The sequence below is a fragment of the Gadus morhua genome, chromosome 19, assembly GCF_902167405.1.
Source record: "Gadus morhua chromosome 19, gadMor3.0, whole genome shotgun sequence".
Classification (NCBI taxonomy): Eukaryota; Metazoa; Chordata; class Actinopteri; order Gadiformes; family Gadidae; genus Gadus; species Gadus morhua.
In genome coordinates this window covers 13,106,798-13,125,997 of record NC_044066.1, presented here as the reverse complement: position 1 = coordinate 13,125,997, position 19,200 = coordinate 13,106,798, and the positions used below count along the sequence as shown (strand labels likewise).

Below are 19,200 nucleotides of genomic sequence, written 5' to 3'. Positions count from 1 at the left end.
CACACCTGTTTGTCTCCGTTGATAAGACCGCACCCAACATTACAAAGACCTTCAGAGATAACTCTTAACTTATGTCAGAAATATAGGCTCCTGAATAACTGCTGCAGGTTAATACAGTTGTCAAGAGAGAACAGAAAAAGCAGAAGAGAAGATTTAGGAAAGAAATCAACCAGAGAGAGACATCTCCTTCCTCTCTGCTCCTCCCTTGTTCTCTCCACCAGTGACGAGAGTCTCTGACACCTGTGGTCGACAGACGAGATCGATTTCCCTGATCTATACGCTAAAACTGTCTCGTACAGTGACAGGTCGACTCCACAAAGATATTCTCACCGTGCCTCAAACCAGCAGGCTGAGGGTACTGCCTTAGTCTAACCTTTAACAGCTTTAAGGCTCAATGACATATTTACTGGCTGATGTTTGTATCAACTGTGTTGCTCTGCAGGTTTCTGGGAGATTGATGTGCACTTTGTACACGCTTCTCCACTAATAGCCTTGGCTTGGAAGAGGTTTATTGGCTGTGATCCTGTATCACTACATGAATGATCTGAGCTGCTCTTTTCCCCTTACCTTCAGGCACTTTGGAGATCAGCTTAAACTACACCAACAGTCGTTTCCTTGTATAATTTCATGCTTCAAAGTGTGTAAGATAGCAAAGGAAAAAAGCTTTTCATGTGTTCAAAGGTTTTCTTCTTTATGCGCAGTGACTTGTTCAGCATGCCTGCTATCATGAGCGTTGTGCTGCTCGTGATCATTTGAAAGGCATCGTTTTGGTGAAGGGCACGAAACATATCGATGTTTATTAATGATATCTGAGTGAATATGATGGTCGGTACTGGTGACGTGTTTTCTTTGGTGGTCAAATACAAAACCCGTACATAAAACGTAAACAAGCATATTATATGAGCCATAATAGCCAACGCCGCTGCAGGCCGTTCATTGGTCCGCAGCCTCGACCCAATCGGCGATGACGTTAGGTATCCTGGCGTTACGGCTGATTGGTCGACCCTCCTTCTCTGAGTAGCAGCTCAGTGAGCAGCGCAGAGGAGACGAGAGGCGGAGGAGGAGACATCAGCGCTGCGTTCTCCCCATGCTCCGTCCCGGGCCGCTGTCCTCGTGCTCTCTCTGTCCCCGAGGCCTGTCTGTATAAGTGTGTGTGTGTCATATTTATTTCGTTTGCTTATTATTATTAGCATTATTATTATTATTATTGAGCCAGACAAAGAGCGATGGACCACCTTCTCTGCCTCGAGTCGGACAAAGTGGTGCGGGCCCCGCCGGACCCCAACATCTTCTACGATGACCCGGGTCCTGCAAAGCCTGCTGATGGTGGAGGAACGCTTCCTCCCGCAGTCCTCCTACTTCCAGGTCGTGCCGGAGGACATCAAGCCCTACATGAGGAGGAATGGTGGCCGACTGGATGCACGAGGTGGGTCTGCTGCTGGGCTCAATGGTTGTTGTTTCAGGAATTAGAACCACCGCGAACTGCTGGCGACCTGTTGAAGCATTCTGCACGTCCTCCCAACCTGAGTCTATAACATGTAGGGGAGCGGTGATGTTAAGGCTGGTCTGGAGCTGTTAAGGCTGGTCTGGAGATGTTAAGGCTGGACTTGAGATGTTAAGGTGGAATGGAGAGACTCATCACTGGCGTGGGAGACAAGGAAATTCCACCACGACACGAATGCATTGAGTCGTGGGGTGTTTGCACAAAGTTCACAGTAAACCGGTTGGAATTGTCCTCGAGCCGTAATCACTTAAACACGAAGAGATTAGGCTTAATTTACATGAAATCAGCGCACATATCCGGGGTTTTAATGAATTATTATGAATTCCTGAAAAGCAGCAACATGCATGGCAGAAACTGGTGCCTGTAGTTCAGAACTTCATGCAAAAACCCGTCGCGTCCCTAAAGTGCTTAAACCTTAAAGTATGTGCTGGTAGTTTATTTTTGTTTATTTGCATTTAGTTCAAACTAGTATTTAGCAGCGTTGAGTCCTCAAAGGTGGTGGAGGAGGAGTGCGGGGGTGGTGTTGCACCACTTCCTACATGGTAGCTCATTGCATGTTTTTTAGTTCAAAGTCTTGACCGAAAATAAAGTCAACGTTTAGTCTAGTACCAGCCAGACCCAAGCAGACCGTACCCGGGGGGTCCAGACCTATTGGGTCTAAGTCCCGGGCCTGAACTAGACCTATTGGGTCTAAGTCCCGGGCCTGAACTAGACCTATTGGGTCTAAGTCCCGGGCCTGAACTAGACCTATTGGGTCTAAGTCCCGGGCCTGAACTAGACCTATTAGGTCTAAGTCCCGGGCCTGAACTAGGACCTAGTGGGTCTAGACCCGGGCCTGATCCACAGACCTAGTGGGGTCTAGGTCCCAAACCTAATGCGTCTGGTCCCAGTCTGGTGGGCCCACGCCTAGTGGACCTAGGTCCCAGACCTGATCCAGGCTTTGGACCTAGGCCTAGGGCCTAGTGGACCTAGGTCCTGGGCCTAGTGGGCCTAGGTCCCAGACTTGGTGGGTTTAGGTCCAGACTGGTATTCCTGGTAAGTATAGGTCCAGGACCTGCTATGCCCGGTTGTGCAGGTCTTCTCTGTGGGTGTGGTCTCCTTATCATCTGGTTATAACTCTTGAATAATCTTTTTTCCTTACATGTTCAGGTGTGTGAAGAGGAGAGCTCCAACGAGGATGTGTTCCCCATGGCCATTCAGCTATCTGGACCGCTTCCTGGCCATTGAGCCCACCAAGAAGGGCTACCTGCAGCTGCTGGGCGCCGTCTGCCTCTTCATCGCCTCCAAGCTCAAGGACTGCCGGACGCTGTTGGCGGAGAAGCTCTGTGGCTACACGGACAACTCCATCAGCCCGCGGGAACTACTGGTGAGAAGCTAAACCCTCTCTCGAAAAGTCTCGTTCATCTGAGTGCTGAACGCCATATTAGGCTGTTTTAGATTCCCTCTAGAATGTTGGCCAGAACTGAACTGGAGCCACAGGAAATGTATTATTCTCTGTTCAGTTAATCACGTGTACAATGAGCAACATCCCTCCCCACTGCGCCCCGCTGTCTGACTGTAACGGTAACGCGGTGGCGCCGTCATTGCCCATGGTGGCCGTCAGGCAGAACAGCGTCTGGGTTTCCTAGTAGGTTATGAACGTTTTAAACTCTTTATGAGTTGCATTTTTGAATGCAAGCCTTTTGAACTCTGTCTTTGAGAGCAATTCAAAGATATGTGTTCTATTAGTTCTGTGGAAATCCTTGATTAATGTAAAGAAACAGTCGTTTAAAATAACCTTTTTATAGATTGAACCTCAAAGGCAACCCACTTAACTATTTACACAACACTCAGTAAATATTAGGTTTGAATGAAAAATTAACCTTGTATGTCTTGTGATGTTTTTGATTTTGAGATCTTTTTGAGAGATCTCTTGCCAATAAAATACTTGGTATTTGAACGTGTGTAATCAAAAACGTCAACCGCACATCGGTACCAGGGGAGTTCAACTAACCAGATAACTGAAGTCATCTCTGGGTAACGGAAAAGTACCAAACAGAAGGGCTGCCATCTTGGCTCTGTCATCCAGACGGGTTAATAGAAGCCGCCCTTCTTGTTCGGGGAACGGCGGGGCATTGTCTGCAGGCTTATGTGTACTAGTCATCGTCATCGTTATCATCAGTCAGTTTCTACCTCACTCACTCAGTCACTCAGGAGGACAGACAGCTGAGAAAGTAGTGACTTATCTGCTTCAGAGGAGGCATGTGAAGGACTACATGGTCCTCTCCATTCATCCTGTTCATTGAGAAACATCATGAAAGGGTGACACTATGTATATTTTTTGGTCTTTACTTGGTGGGTGCTGGCTAGGTGGTTGGCTAGCTAGTACTCTCTAGCCGATACCGATATCCGATATAAAAATTGCTGTTACGGCCGATAACAGATATTTACCGATATTGGTATAAAACAAGTTTCTATGATGATTTGGTATACAGAAGAACATGTAACACAGTGAATATGAAAAAGTTATTTCCTTCTTTATTTTCCAAAACTTCGAAATACATTGTTTCTTCATCAAGTTACAGGGCATCCATAACAAACAGAAGTTACTAACAGTGAAAAAGTTTGGATCATAAATCACAATAATGATCACAAATCAAATATCTTGACAAGGTTTTATAACTTAAATCAAATTTGCCAATATTCATGGAAACCAGACACTTGTCTAATAAATTACAAAAAGTGTTTCAAGTTTTAAGTCGATTTCAACTCAAATCTGTGAAATAGGCTAAATCAAATATATCAAGGGAGGTTGGTTGTAGTCTTTTACTTGGTTCTAGCCTACTGTTGATCGGAGAACCGAGCGAAAAGACTACAACCAAAATATAAACATGTCCGGATCCGGTTTCCGTTTCAATGGGATTACGGAACGCCAAATAAAACACAACAGAAACTGTATTTCTCTACGATACTTGATGATGTTGTTAATACCGGAATTGTCCTTTTTAAATATGCGCTGATCACGTGAACGCACACTTTTTTTTTTTATCAGCCGATCCGCGGATCACTTGCGTCCCGAACCTTGAGGGTTTAACCTTACGGATCACGGGAACACCGTGAACCGTTGCACCACTAGTGGTGTTGAATGATTTGACACGGCATCCTCCGCATTACTTCGGCTTTGCAAGTACTGCATATTGCAATTCGAGTACCTTCATTTGAGACAGTAAAGAACATCCAAACCGCCGACATTGATTCTTTTCAGTTAAGGTGACAAGCACTCCTGTACTGCCTGTCCGTGCGTCTTCTCTGGCTGCGTCACTGACAATGTCAGTGACGCACACAACGGCAAACACACAACGGCAACTAGACGGAAATAAATATCGGCTGTTAATATCGGACCAGTTTTTACTTATCGGGCCGATGCCGATATGTTAAAAAATGACTATCGGCCGATAACGATATCACTGCCGATATATCGTGCATCACACCAATATGCAGATTTGTGTTTTTTTTTATTTTCTAATTTAGAGTGACCTCTGTGAAGGTGACGTGACGTATAATACCACCAGGTGTGAGTGCGCACCTGTCAATTAGCAGTTGCAAGCCGTTTTGAAAATGGCCTCTTCTGACAACACCAGTGGCCGTGTCCACCTAGATCTATCCCCCTGTGGTGGCTGGATCAGTCCACCAGCCTACCTACCCAGTGTAAAGGCTAATCACACCTCACAGCGGCTGGTTTAATATCTCACCTTTTTAATTCCGATGTCATTAACGACCAGGCACAGTGTGAGGGTCCCTCTCACAACGGGATCCAACCCAGAACTCCTTGATCACCTCCACACCGTCCTGCCTCCTACCAAGAGGATAGGGAGAACCTTCCGCACGGTCCTACCCCCTAGGACCCAGACGGAGGAGCATAGTGAGAACCTCCACACGGTTTCTCCCTCCTACAAGAGCAGGTTCTGATCCTGACGCTCTCCGCTCCACAGGACTGGGAACTGGTGGTTTCTCGGAAAGCTGCGGTGGAACATTGCGACGGTCATCCCAAACGACTTCATCGAGCACATCATGCACCGGCTGCCACTCCCCAAGGACAAGCTGCCTCTCATCCGCAGGCACACGCAGACCTTCATCGCCCTCTGTGCTACAGGTACGCAATCAGTCACGCCTACCTGTTGTTCAGTCGTATGGAGTGAAACGGGGGGGCCGTCCCAGCCCAACCGTTGACTCCTGGCTGGGTCCACCTCCTCCTCCTCTCTGATTAGCTATCAGAGGACCTGAGGCCAGGTCGCATTGTAGCATGCATGCACACGCACACTCTCACACACCACGCATACGCAGTAAGAAGATTGGTCCCAGGTCCCTCAGGACCACACCTGCCCCTTAATGACATGGATCTGAACTCCCGGCACTTCACATTGGAGGAAAGCGTGCCTGACCTCGAAAAGGTAATATTAGTGAATGGTAAACAATGGGCTGTTTATGAACGCAGACATCGCGCGTTCACGCACGCGGCCAGACGCCCTGCGTTCAAGAACACGCTCAGACGTTTATAACCCCACCTCCACCCCTGTATACCTCCACCCCTGTATACCTCCACCCCTGTATACCTCCACCCCTGTATGCATTTTCACCAGTGTTCCCAGTATCCCTCCCTTGTTTCAAAGCAGAGGAGGAAGTGGGGGGGGAATGTTACGAGGGCTCTGTGCGTACGGCTCTGTGGTCGCCACTGGTTTACTGGGAACGCTTAATCGAACCACAGGCCACTCACCATACTCAGCCCCCCCCCCGCCCACTGGTGTGGCTTCACTGCTGCAGGCTGTGGCGGGGCTGATGTGTGATGCTCTCTCTCTCTCTCCCTCTCGTTCTCCTCTCTCTCCCTCTCTCTCTCTCTCTTCGTTCTCTCTGGTTCTCTCCTCTCTCCCTCTGGGTGTGTTGCTGTGGTCGCTTGAACCTTTCGTAAGCAACTGGTTATAGCCTAGCCCAGCTCAGACTGGCTGTAGGGCCAAGGGAGTTGGAGAGGGTAATGAAGAGAGGGAGGAGGGAGGTGGGGATGGACGTGGGAGAGGGGGGGGGGGGGGGGCTTGTGAGAGAGGGAGGCCTGGTGAGGATTTGTGCTAATGTAAATGTTTGGAGTTTTTTTTTTTTTTGTGGACTGAAGATGTTATTCTTATGATGGAGAGCCCCTCCTATGCACAGCTGGGCTCCGTCCTCTCTCTCTCCCTACCTCGTCCTCTCCCTCTCTGGTCCTCACCCCCCCAGGGGGCGTAGAGCCGCCCGAGCTGCCGGTCTTTTTCTGGGCCTGGTGGCGTCACTGCGGGCCTCTTCTTGTGGGTGAGCAGGATGCTGGGACTGAAAGCAGTCTGTTCGCTACACAGCCGTTCGCTGCACGGCTGCTCGCTGCCGACTGTTCGCTTTTCCCGTCTGACTTGATGTGTCTGACGGTGGCGGCCCCTGACTGACGGAGGCGTGCTCCTATGCGCTGGAGACGTTCCCATAGCAACAGCCGTCCACCTCGATACCCTCCAGACTCTGCTAATGTAATCTCTGTGGTCGGGGGGGGCTAAGATGTTGTTGTCTCCATGGTCAAGTCCGGACCTCCGTCCCACACCTTCCTGCGGGGGTTGGTGGGGGTGGGGGGGGGGGGGTCCTGGAACCCGATTCTCACGGGTCCGGAATAATTCCTGCTGGTTTCCTCATTGTTGTGTGCAGCCTCTCGGATACGACAGCAGATCTGCCAGATCGTGGTTGTGGGGGCTGGAGTGCGTTCTCACGGTCTCCGAGCCAATCAGGCGTCTGGAATCCCCATGCCGGCTTTATCAACAAGACTGTCAGGGCTTGCAATTAAGACCAGCGCTCCGCATGTTTCCAATCGCTAACGTACGCAAATGCCCTCAACGCATCGTAAACACTAACCCCCCCCCCCCCCCCCCCCCCCCCCCCCCCCCCCTGCAGACTTCAGCCTGGCCCGAACCCCCCCTCCATGATCGCCACGGGCAGCGTGGGCGCTGCCATCTGCGGCATGCAGCACGAACTCGCCGACCAGGCCCTGCATCGGGACCACCTCAACGTCCTGCTGGGCAAGATCACCAACACCGAGGTGGTGAGTACCTGGACCACCTATTGGTGTTGTACCCTGGATCTATGATGAGCCTCCACACGCTGTTCAGACCGGGCCCATCACCAACACCGAGGTGGTGGGCACCGGGGCACCTGGGTCATGGAAGAGCCCGTCTAGTGATCGATCCCACTTGGGGTTGGTTAATGAACAGCTATTCCGAGCCATTTCAAAATCGACTTGTTTGTGACATCACAAGTGGCATCACAGCCAGTGGTACTGCCCATCCAGATGTGTTGTGGGATGGATCGGCCTACCCTATCAAATGGAACCTGGTGGAAAAAGAACAGACCTTTTTTTTATAATTGTACTGGTGTGCATGGAGGTTTTTATGGGTGAACCGACTGATAAATGAGGAGAGCTCTACTCTATATTTGTACCTAAAAGATGATGATGAATCTAAAAGGGATTGCCACCAATGGAGAACAGAGTCCTCCATTTCCTCCTGCACCAAAACTAAACATGAGAGTCTTTTATTTACAGATGTCGTGCCATAATTACAAATCGACTTTCTAAACTAAATGACCCTAAAAATGTAAACAGTGGTTGGAAATGAGTATGAGCTATTTCTCAATCTCGGGGGGGGGGGGGGGGGGAAGAGAGAAAGGACAGACGGAGACACACACACAGAGACGCACACACAGACGCACACACAGACGCACACACGGGAAAGAAAACTTGTTGTTGTTGTTAGAACACGGTTGTGATGTATTCCACTCGGGTGCCAATAAAGCTCTTTTGAACGGGCTTGGGCGCTGGCCAGCAGACGGCTGCTATAAAGGGCCTCAGCAGGCAGGGATCTCTCAGAAGACGGAGCCCACATTCTTGTGGTCCAGCGCTGGCGGTCCCTCAGCGGCCCTCTTCTGCAGCGGCCCCTCCTGCTAGACTCTAGTACGTCTGTGCTTAAAAACACACAGCGCCATCTTTACAAGAGGGGGACCTACGGGGGGAGATCCTAAGGGGGAGGGGGAGGGGGGGAGATACTAGGGTTATCTCTACTAATGGAGATTTGTTACGTTTTTCATGTGTACGTTAGTTTACCGTTTGTACCTCAATAGACAGAAGAGGGAGGAACGACGGAGGGGTCTAATAGATGGGGATTGACGTGTACCGTCCAACCGCAGGAATGGGAATCGAACCTGGCTCGCTAGCTACAAGGGGATTAGCCTGAATGTCGAATGCATGGTTCATGGTGGAGCCGCCCAGTCTAGCTCAGACCAACTCTTCCATGCGCTCATAGCAGACACGCTTGTGTCTTACACGTTCTGGGGGCCCGCCCGTCCCCCTATAGGCCCAGAACACACGGCTCTGTGTAGCCGTATTGTCATGGGTACGTTATTACTAAAGACAGATGCTGAAACAAAAACCAACCAATGGACGACAGAACCACCCAGCCCCCCCGACCACAGCCCACCTCCCCTCGTGCTGGTGTCCGGTCGCCGTTGGCAACGCGGGCCCCCGCCACAGCCCGCCGTCACAACAGGCGTTCCCACCGCGTACCATCAGTTCCAATTATCCCCACGTTTCAAAGGAATGCGGGCCCCTCTGTGGGCCCCCATGCATTCTTCAGGGGGGGCCCCCCCCCCCCCCCCCCCCCACCACCCCCCCCACCCCCCCCAAGTCTGCACCGCTGGAGACCTCCCACATGCTGCCAGACCGCGCAGGTAGACGTGTGGGGGTGGGTCCCGGGGGGGTCATGTTCCCTGAGCACGGTGGAACACGTCTCTGAACATCCTGTGCCACTGATCTGGGATCTGTCCCCCGTCCAGAGGTCAGCGGGTCACGGCTCGTTTCCTGTACACTCTGGGGAGACTCGTGTCTCAGTCCGTCTGGGTGTGAACCCCCACTCTCGTACCTCCCCCCGCCCCCACCCCCCCAAACACGCACATGTACCGAGCACAACACAGGCCTTTTGTTTCACTCAGTCTTGTAGCACAAGATTGAGTCCAAAAACGTGTACTTGCTAAGAAAAGACTAGCTTTCGACATCCAATAACTCGCGCTTTGTACCAGGATGGAGGTTCATTGCAGCTCCTTCATGCGTTTCATCGGCCGTTGACCCGTACTGCTCAGAGTTTGGGAAAGAATGCCAAGTGTTGTGTTCTTTGGTTACAAGTCATTGTTAAACCACACGCCTGACAACTCTCAGCGTAACAAGCTAAGCAGAAAGACGTTATGTTTGCTCTCCATAAACCACTTGGGCGCTGGCCTTATGTTGTTCTGTGAGAGTTGGCACCGGGGGGGGGGCTGGTTAAAACCTCCGCTGGGCCCGTGAAGAAAGAAACGATCTTCCTGGTGTCCACCAGCCAATGGCTGCGGCCCCGCTCGGCCCGCCCTCTTGCGTGTGTAGAGGATTCCTGGGCCCTAGCAGCCGGGGGTCGCTGGTATCAGTGGGTGCCTGGGACCCATTGTTCTCACCGCGGTCTAGACCACTTACCGCAGAACCCACCGCTCACCCGCCGGAGGTATGCGGCGCATGTGACCAAACATCCAGATACCGTCGCGCGGATATCACACGCTAACACTCGCTAATCCAATAGTCCACGTTTGTTGAAGTGTGCGTGGCGGCCTGCAGCGGCCTCCGGGCCTTCACACCTCCAGCTGGACTTGGCAGTGGAGGTTTTAGGAAGAAGAAGAACTTGGCCCCCCTGCGGTCTTCTCCAGTGTGTGTACCTTGTATGGTCTCTGCTGTGTCGCTGATGGCTGTGACCCCCCCCCTGTGTGTTTTCCAGGACTGCCTGCGGGAATGCCAGGAGCAGATAGAGAGGGTCCTGGTCAGCAGCCTCCGGGAGGGCCTGAGCAAAGGGCCCCACAAGGGCCACTACACCGGGGAAAATACCCGGGAGCAGCAGGACCTATCCAGCACCCCCACCGACGTCCGCGACGTTCAACCTTGAACTCGCACCCACCAGCCCCTCCAACACCACCCCCACCCTCTCCCCCCCAACACCACCGCCCCAACTGACGTCTGCGATGTCAACCTATGAACTCACCTCCTCCCCCACCTGCACCCTGTCACCCTGCCACCATCGGCTAGAGGATGAGCGGAATGGAGCATGTTCTGTTAACCAATGAGCTGCCAGTCTGGAGTCCCAGTAAGGGGGGCCTCCTGTGATTGGGGCGTGTTTAACCGTGTTAGCTTTCCGTGGATATTCCAAGTCACTTAACGCTGATTTAAATATCGGATTCTATTTCCCCCCTTTCTACACCCTGGTGATATGATGACTTTTTATATAGGTCATCTATAATAAACACGGCTCTTCGAAAAGCTGCATGGAAATCGTACAAAACTTGATAGTGCCTTTAGGTTCTCAAACCAGAAATCTAAATATATTTCCTACTTGAATAATAATTACCATATATAATTACATTACTATGTTACAATTTTTTTTCCATAGAATCTAGAGAAAAACATAACGTAATCAATTAAGTCTATATGGTTGTCTTGCGAGCAATTTCTGCCGTACAGGAAACCAGTTTAATATGCTGTCAACTATTTGCTGATCCTACGCGTATACTTGTATACAAGCTAGCTAATGGCAGCAAAGGCATTGGCTAGCTGCTCAGCTAATGGAGAAGCGCTATCTACCTGCTTCGCTAACACAGTGGAAGCGCTAGCTCTCTGCCTTTCCCCTGTCTGCTGCACATATTGTACATGTGTAGTTAGGGCAACCCTTATATTTATGCTCATTTTTGCTGGCCAAGAGTGGGCTGGGCCCGCTTCAGGAGAGGGGAACGAAGACTCCGCAGCCCCAATTAATATTTGGTATATTTCCATATGGCTACGTTCGACTTGCTAGGTTTTGATGGCGGTGCTCGATTCGCTAGCGATCTCCGCAGATATTATGAATGCAGAAACCTTCGGGATGTTGGATGGGAGTCGGGGGGGTCACCCACACGCTGACCTCGTCAAGATGGCCGATGCCATGTCTAAGGTTTTTAGAGGAAGTGCAGGTGATGTGTTTGAGGTTTAGGTAACGTGGATGTGGAGTGAAAGAATTTTAAAAGACAAGTGAGGAGGTTTTAATGTCGGTAGAGTAGAACTGAGCAGAAGGAAGGAGGGAATGGAGCGGCCTCTGATGGCAGAGGACTGGTGAGGGGTTTGTTGATGAACCAGGGGGAGAAGGTAAACTTAAGCTATATAACTTATAACTTTGAGAGTCACGGGTCAAGTGAGTGGATCACAGGAACTAGTTTGCAAGTCGCTCGATGGAAAACCCAGTGGTGCCCTGCGGTGTCATCGCAGGGTCTCCTGGACCATTTGACCGTTGAGTTTGCATTTCACGTGGACATTTACAAGCGGGTGGGTGGGCGAGAGTTTACGGGTGGGGGGGATTTGGATCAAACTTCATGCACTTTTGAAATCACACTCCTTGCCAATGGAAATGGGAAGGCGGTTAAGGAGAGATGGGTGGGTAGGGCTCGCATCCCCCTCCCCCTCCCCCTCTAAACTCCTCCCCCTTTTTTAAGTTATTTGATCGATTCTGGGCTGGATTCCCATGCGGGGTAATGCACTTTGTCTTCAAAGCTATCCCCTGCTCGGTGAGGAGGTTAGGTTTACCATTTTATAGTTGTGTTGAATATGGAACCAAATCAGTTGCAATGCACAGACCGATAATCCAAGTCACGTCTAGACACACGCATTTATCTATATTTAGATATACATCTTGGTGTGTTTTACTTAACCTTACTTGAATATTTGTTTTCCTAATTCACAGCGAATCTTTCAGACAGTTCGTTGAAAGTTTTGTGTACATACTTTGAGCAAAATTGTGTTATGGTAATTTTTTTAGTGTGTTCTTTAAAAAAATTAAAAAAGTATAAACTGCTCTGTACTGAGTTACAAAAAATACTGTCTTGTAAGACGCCTTTTTATATGAAATACAAAGTTGTTCGCCTGTGTTGTATGTTATTAGTTTGAAAAAATAACCTCGAAAACATTCTGTTTGTCAATCTTATGTGCTTTAAAATGGAAAATTGTCAAAGCTGTTTTTCCAGTAATTGTTTTTCAGTGGTTTGAAAGTGATTTCCCAAAGTGATACTATATATTATATAATATATTCTCGATATTCTCTTTTCCTTCTGCTGCTATTAAGCTCTTCTTCCTAGGCTTGTACCCTGATGACATTTCCTGTTTGTGATCCTCCAGTGTGCTGCTATATTATGGATTATGACATGTAACCGATTCCTAGCTTTGTGAGTGTCGTGTGTTTGAGTGTGTGTGTGTGTGTGTGTGTGTTGGTGTGGGACTGGAAGCACTCATGATTTCAGATGTTTTGGAAAAAAAACTAGAAAAAAAAGCATGTTTATTCTCTTCATGTGTAACTTTTGTGTTTTATAGTCGATCATATTCTCGCTGCTTCTTGTCATGTGTGTGTACCTCAGGTTCTTAACGCAGAATGAGTGAGGTTCCCCATCCTGAATTACCTCATCACAACTCTGACCAATAACAAGCCTCTGTCCACCAGCTTCCCACTTTCTCTGGAAATTCCCCAATTGTCACTATTCCCTTTGGTCTGCTCAAATTGAATCTCTCCATCAATGGTGCTAAATTACAGATGGGCTTTACCACACATTTAAATGTACAATATCTAATTTAAGATCTACATTATGTTGTTTGCCTACTTTGAGATTTCCCGTACCCTTGTTTCAGTCCGTTTTGAGGTACTGGGCCATCTGTAGACACCAGAGAGTGGTGCTGTAGTTTATCAATGCTCACTTTAGGAATGGGATCATGTCATAACACATGATCCAATCCCTAAAGTGACAGTCATACATGTATGACTCCCCTCACCAAACAGTGGGAGACCATCATGCAACTCAGTTGTTTCCGGTCCAAAATATCTGCTCAATAAATTGGCTAAAACTTACTTTCTACCGACTCTGATGTTTTCACTTCACTTCTCCAACTGTCCACTACAATAATGTAGTGGTTTGGAATTTGGGCTCAATAGGTGGGTTTCAGTCACTTGATTTTGATGACGCGCGAAAGGGGCGCGTTTTCAAATGGAGGTCAGGAAGTAAAAAGTAAAATACGTCTATGGAGGAAACCGTTACAGAGAGTCCGTATTGTAAGGATTTAGAGCCCGTTTCTAGAAAAAGATACAAACAACTAATTAGTAAATATGTTGGGCGTGATCCGTATCTTATAAAGAAGAGTGAGTTTTCGGTAGAACCTAAGGATTTGCCAACAATCGAGGCTGTGAACATCACTAAGTATCTAGTCCTTCATACCAGGGGTCGGCAACCCTAGGCATGCGTGCGACCACTAGCATGGGGCCACCACTGGCAGGGGGCAGCATAATCATTGGCACTCTTGGAAAAAAAAAAAATTATATTTAATATATATATTTTTTTTTCTTTTAATTATTAAAATTCACAGCACAATGCGGCAGCATAATCCTTACAACCGATTTTATTTTGCACTTTATTCTGTTTTGGGCATTTCTTCCCAGTGCAAATATGTTTCAATTAGTTACAGAAAGCAGTGTTCTGAAATAGGATCAATTAATAGTTTTTAAACCTATGTCGATGGGAAAGCCTATAAAAGTATGGAGGCATAAAAAAATTGTCAGCGTTCTACACACTTTTTCCATCTAGTTTCGACTGGGTTTTTGGATTGTCGGTGCCGTTAAAAGTGTCATTTAGAATCGTTCACTACTTTAACGGCACCGACGATCCAAAAACCTAGTCGAAACTAGATGGGAAAAGTGTGTAGAACGTTCGCAGCTTTTACTTCTTCGCCAACTACTGAGTTTGTTATGTATGACGATCAAAAACCCATGTTCTTTCCCTTAGACATTTGACCGAGGGAACCGGGACTTATTCTTCAGAGGTCTATTGTTATGACCTGAGTGTGGTCTTTGTGAGTTCTGGCTGTTTGGAAGATGTTTATTATATATATATATATATATATATATATATATATATATATATATATATATTATATATATTATATATATATATATAATTTATATAGTATTGAAGTATAGTATTTAAATATTTGTCCTCCTCCTCCTCCTCCTCCTTCCCCACTCCATTACTCCAATGGGACGACAGACTCCGAAAGATTAGACAAGACACAACAAATTACCCCAATCTTGTCAATCAATGCTAGTGCCTCGCCTGGTTTTGTTGCCATGTTCTCTATGGGCATAGCCCTGCTTTGCAAAATCTGATATTTTCTTCAGACTAATCATATGACTCTCTCCACATGAATACGCAAATTAGCTATTTTTCTAGTTTCTGCCACCTCATACGCTGACACCTGTTTTCTCCCCTTGGTGAATGCAGGTATCTAGTGAAGCACAGTAAAATCCCACACTATCACCAATATTAAACCCACCGTCTGCTAGGACAATATCTCCAGGTAACAGTTTATTTAGGAGGCCACTCTCTATTGTGATCTGTTCATCACTGACTCTCCTTCCCCAAAGATATGTAAGTGACATAGCCTTGGGGTGCAACACCAATCAGAAATATTACAGTATGGTGATGCTTGTTGGTGGACCCCGTCTATTAGATTATTAAGTCTTAATAATTATTAAGTTTATTTTTACTTACGACCATTCCATATTATCATAGTTTTAACCCTGAATTGAGGTATCACACTATTGGCTGCTGCTGTGACGACAACCAGCTACGTCACGCTGAATAACCCGGAAGTTACCCTGATTGACCGGGACGATGTTTACATTTAGCCTGACCATCGTACGACAGTAAGTCATTATCGCCGAGTCCTTTATCTCAGAAGTATGAAACGCATAACCATTGTTATTGAATACGATTGGCGTCGAAACCCCAAATAAAGAGATGCCTTCAAAGTCTGTCGTCGGAGTATTCTGTCTTGAAGGTTACACGTTGAGTGACACGAGCTGTCTGCGATGTCAGCTCAAAACCATTCAGTGTATTGAACTGATTGTTTAACTGCCTGTTGTATTGTGTTGTCAACATTATATGCTATGACTGTATACTTGAATCGTGATGTCTTACTGACTGTCTCCTTGCAGTGGTGAGACGCAGTACAACAGAGACAAGCTGCTGCAAGGTGAGTTCAACATAGGAAGGATCAGCTGATCCTGTATCAGCGTGTCAGGTATGTCGACCGTATGGAGGATCCTACAGCTGATCCTGGAGCAGCCAGGCACACATCAGCTGGGGTTAAAGATATGGGTGTGTCAAAACCTGTTCCAGTGTAACCAGTTAGATGGTTGAGCAATGAGCAGTGACGTGGGGATGACGGTGGTTCTCTGTCGTCAGGTCAGGGCGTGGACACCACCCTGTCGGAGACAGGGCTGAGGCAGGCGGAGGCGGTGGGCCGGTACCTCAGAGACCTCCGCTTCGACGCCGTGTACACCAGTGACCTGCAGCGAGCCCGCCAGGTAGTCCGGGTTTGACCCCTGGGGTCTGAACCCTGCTCTCTGACCCCCCCTGCAGTCTGTAGACTCGTATCCATCTGTTGTCAGACATACCGCGCAAAACAAACATTCAATAATGCATACATCACATCAATACAATATGCTGACTGATGTGTGTGACTGTCGGTGTGTGTCTGTCGATGTGTGTGTCCTTCGGTTCTTGTCTTTCATTGTGTGTCTGTCGGTGTGTGTGTATGTTCTGTGTGTGTGTGTGTGTGTGTGTGTGTGTGTCTGTGTGTGTGTGTCCTTCGGTTCTTGTCTTTCGTTGTGTGTATCTCGGTGTGTGTGTGTGTATGTGTCTGTCGGTGTGTGTGTGTGTGTGTGTGTGTGTCTGTCGGTGTGTGTGTGTGTCCTTCGGTTCTTGTCTTTCGTTGTGTGTATCTCGGTGTGTGTGTGTCTGTCGTGTGTGTGTGTGTCTGTCTGTGTGTGTCTGTCATTGTGTGTTCTGTCCTCAGACGGCTGAGCAGATCCTGAGGGCCAACGCGGGGGGCACCAGGGTGGAGCCGGTCCAGGAGCCTCTGCTCAGGGAGCGGGTACGAGACCTTAACTCTTCTGTCTGGTTCAAAGGGAGTCTGAGGAGTCTGAGGGCTGAGGGAGAACAGTTTGGAGAACAGGGTTAGTCTGATGGAGAACAGGGTTAGACGGAGGACAGGTTTGAGAACAGGGTGGAGAACAGGGTGGAGAACATGATCGAGAACATGGTGGAGAACAGGGTGGAGAACAGGGTGGAGAACAGGGTGGAGAACAGGGTGAGTCTGATGGAGAACAGGGTGAATGATGGAGAACAGGTTGGAGAACAGGGTTAATGATGGAGAACAGGGTGAGTCGGAGGGAGAACGGGGTGGAGAACAGGGTGAGTCTGATGGAGAACGGGGTGAGTGATGGAGAACGGAATGGAGAACAGGAGTCTGATGGATGGCTCTGGGTTCGTCTTGCAGGGCTTCGGGGTCGCTGAGGGCCGACCCAAAGAGGATCTGAAGAACATGGCCAACGCCGCCGGCCAGTCCTGCCGTGATTACACCCCCCCTGGGGGGGAGACCCTAGACCAGGTGAGTAGATCACAGATCACCTGGATCCTACAGAGACCTGGTCTGAGTATTAAGGGATGAAACATGAGGAGGAAACTATTGTTTTAATGTTCTCACATCACAGCCAAAATGTGTTTTTATCAGTGTTAAATGCTGCAATAAAGGGATTTTTTTGGGCAAAACTAATGATTGTAAAGGAAAGGGTTTCCTCTGTCTGCTTCTAATGTGTCCTCTATTTGAAAAGAAGCCATAAACGCCAAAGGTTTATTATTGCCTTTATAATGGCGCCATCTAGTGGCCCTTTATGATAATGCGAAAAAATAATAATTAGGAAGTTATGTAAGAAGAGAGAACGGTTCTGTGTGGCCACGGCCATTGTAGACACATCAAACTCACCTACATGAGTAGGTGAGTTTGATTAGATAGTGTAAGTTTGGTGAGTTTGAACAGTTAAGAGATGGTTAGGTGGACCTATTAGGTTCAAAATATATGATTTGAGATAAGTGTTGTGCTTGGTTAATATCGAGACCAGGTGACATCGCCCCCCCCACCCCACACCAGGTCAACTTGGTCTGACCCGTCCTCTTGCTCCACCCCCAGGTCCAGCGTCGCTTCAAAGACTTCCTCAAGGTTCTCTTCCAGCAGATGATGGACGACCACGGCGACGCCTCAACCTCTGGGGGGTCCCCGGGACCCCCGGCCACGCCCAACGGCGGCTCGGAGGAGAGGGGGTCCGGGACTGAGGGGGGGTCCGGCCCCGAGGGGGGGGTCCACGTCTTGGCGGTCAGCCACGGAGGCTTCATCCGTGTGGCGGTGAAGCACCTCCTGGAGGAGCTGGGCTGCACGCCGCCGGACGGCGCCCGCCCCGCGCAGCTCACGGCCCCCTGCCCCAACACGGGGGTCAGCCGCTTCCTGTTTACGCTGCGGCGCGCCGCGGGGGCGGTAGAGCTCACTGCAGCACGCTGCGTCTTCACCAACAGGAAGGAGCACCTGGAGTGGCTGAAAGAGTGTTAGAGAGAGCGGGGGGGGGGGCATGTTGAGGTGATGGCGGAGGACAGACCCAAGGCGCTTCCCATGGGGAGACAGACTCAATTATATCAAGAGAAGAGCTACAATGAATGAACGATTTAAAAGATGACAAATAGACGGCCTCTGGCGGCTCCAGCGTTAAGGATGTCCATGGGGACTGGGGGTCACCACCCTTAGAACTATGTCCCCTTAAGGCCTTAAAGCTCTGTCCCTTTAAGGCCTTAAAGCTCTGTCCCCTTATGTCCTTAAAGCTCTGTCCCCTTGCCCTTAAAACTGTCTCTTATGTCCTTAAAGCTCTTTCCCATTGTCCTTAAAACTCTGTCCCCTTAAGTCCTTAAAGCTCTGTCCCCTTAAGGCCTTAAAGCTCCTTCCCCTTAAGGCCATAGAGCTCTGTCCCCTTAAGGCCTTAGAGCTCTGTCCCCTTAAGGCCTTAGAGCTCTGTCCCATTAAGGCCTTAGAGCTCCTTCCCCTTAAGGCATTACAGATGGAGGCGGATGGTGTGACGTGTCGATAAGGACCCGGCAGCAGAGTTCTGCCGGTCCAGGACTTTGGGCTTTGGGGGGACTCAGAATAGTACTCCTCACAGGAGTCCAGAGGGGAGAGAAGGTCTGGATGAGGGTCTGGTCTGAGACGGGGGGTGGAGGCGGTCTGGGTGGGGGTCTGGCCTAAGACGGGGGGGTGCAGGAGGTCTGGGTGAGGGTCTGGCCTAAGACTGGGGGTGGAGGAGGCGGTCTGGGTGAGGGTCTGGTAATTATTGTGCAGAATCTTCTATGTGAGGTGGAAAAGTATAAACTGTACTTCCATACCGAGTGTTTGGGAGGAGCATGCACTTTCTTTAATGTACTGAATGTAACGTGTTTTTTTAACTCTACGTTTCCCATTGTGATCCCTAAGTAATTTTACTCTATGGGATTTTGGAACCAAAGGTGGAAACTTGTTTAAGTCACCGTTTTAAATTGATTTTGCTTGGGTCTAGAAATCTCTGTAGTCTTTGTTTTATCTAAAAGGAATAAACTGAAAGACGACAGAAATCTTTAATTTGAATTCTCTCATTCAGTATTGTGCGCAACGTGAACTCCTTCTGCCTGGACTCGCACAAGAGGTTGTGCTGTTTTTCACATCT

The 19,200-nt window shown here is 48.8% G+C and overlaps 2 protein-coding genes across 2 annotated transcripts; both read left to right on the top strand.

Moving 5' to 3' along the window:
• The first annotated feature begins 253 nt into the window (after nt 1–253).
• Nucleotides 254–13,473, top strand: ccnd2b (cyclin D2, b). Its single transcript, XM_030342162.1, is given in 10 exon segments — nt 254–1,301; nt 1,303–1,401; nt 1,403–1,426; nt 2,654–2,701; nt 2,703–2,870; nt 5,476–5,493; nt 5,495–5,636; nt 7,442–7,456; nt 7,459–7,589; nt 10,336–13,473. Coding segments are annotated over 10 exon segments (885 nt in total). The 5' UTR covers nt 254–1,226; the 3' UTR covers nt 10,501–13,473.
• A 1,726-nt stretch (nt 13,474–15,199) lies between these two features.
• tigarb (TP53 induced glycolysis regulatory phosphatase b) lies at nt 15,200–19,115 on the top strand. The gene is made up of 6 exons (XM_030342164.1): nt 15,200–15,321; nt 15,613–15,650; nt 15,863–15,984; nt 16,476–16,553; nt 16,959–17,069; nt 17,649–19,115. Exons 1-6 carry the CDS (start codon nt 15,290–15,292, stop codon nt 18,060–18,062), a joined length of 795 nt encoding a protein of 264 aa, XP_030198024.1. The 5' UTR covers nt 15,200–15,289; the 3' UTR covers nt 18,063–19,115.
• Nucleotides 19,116–19,200: the final 85 nt, after the last annotated feature.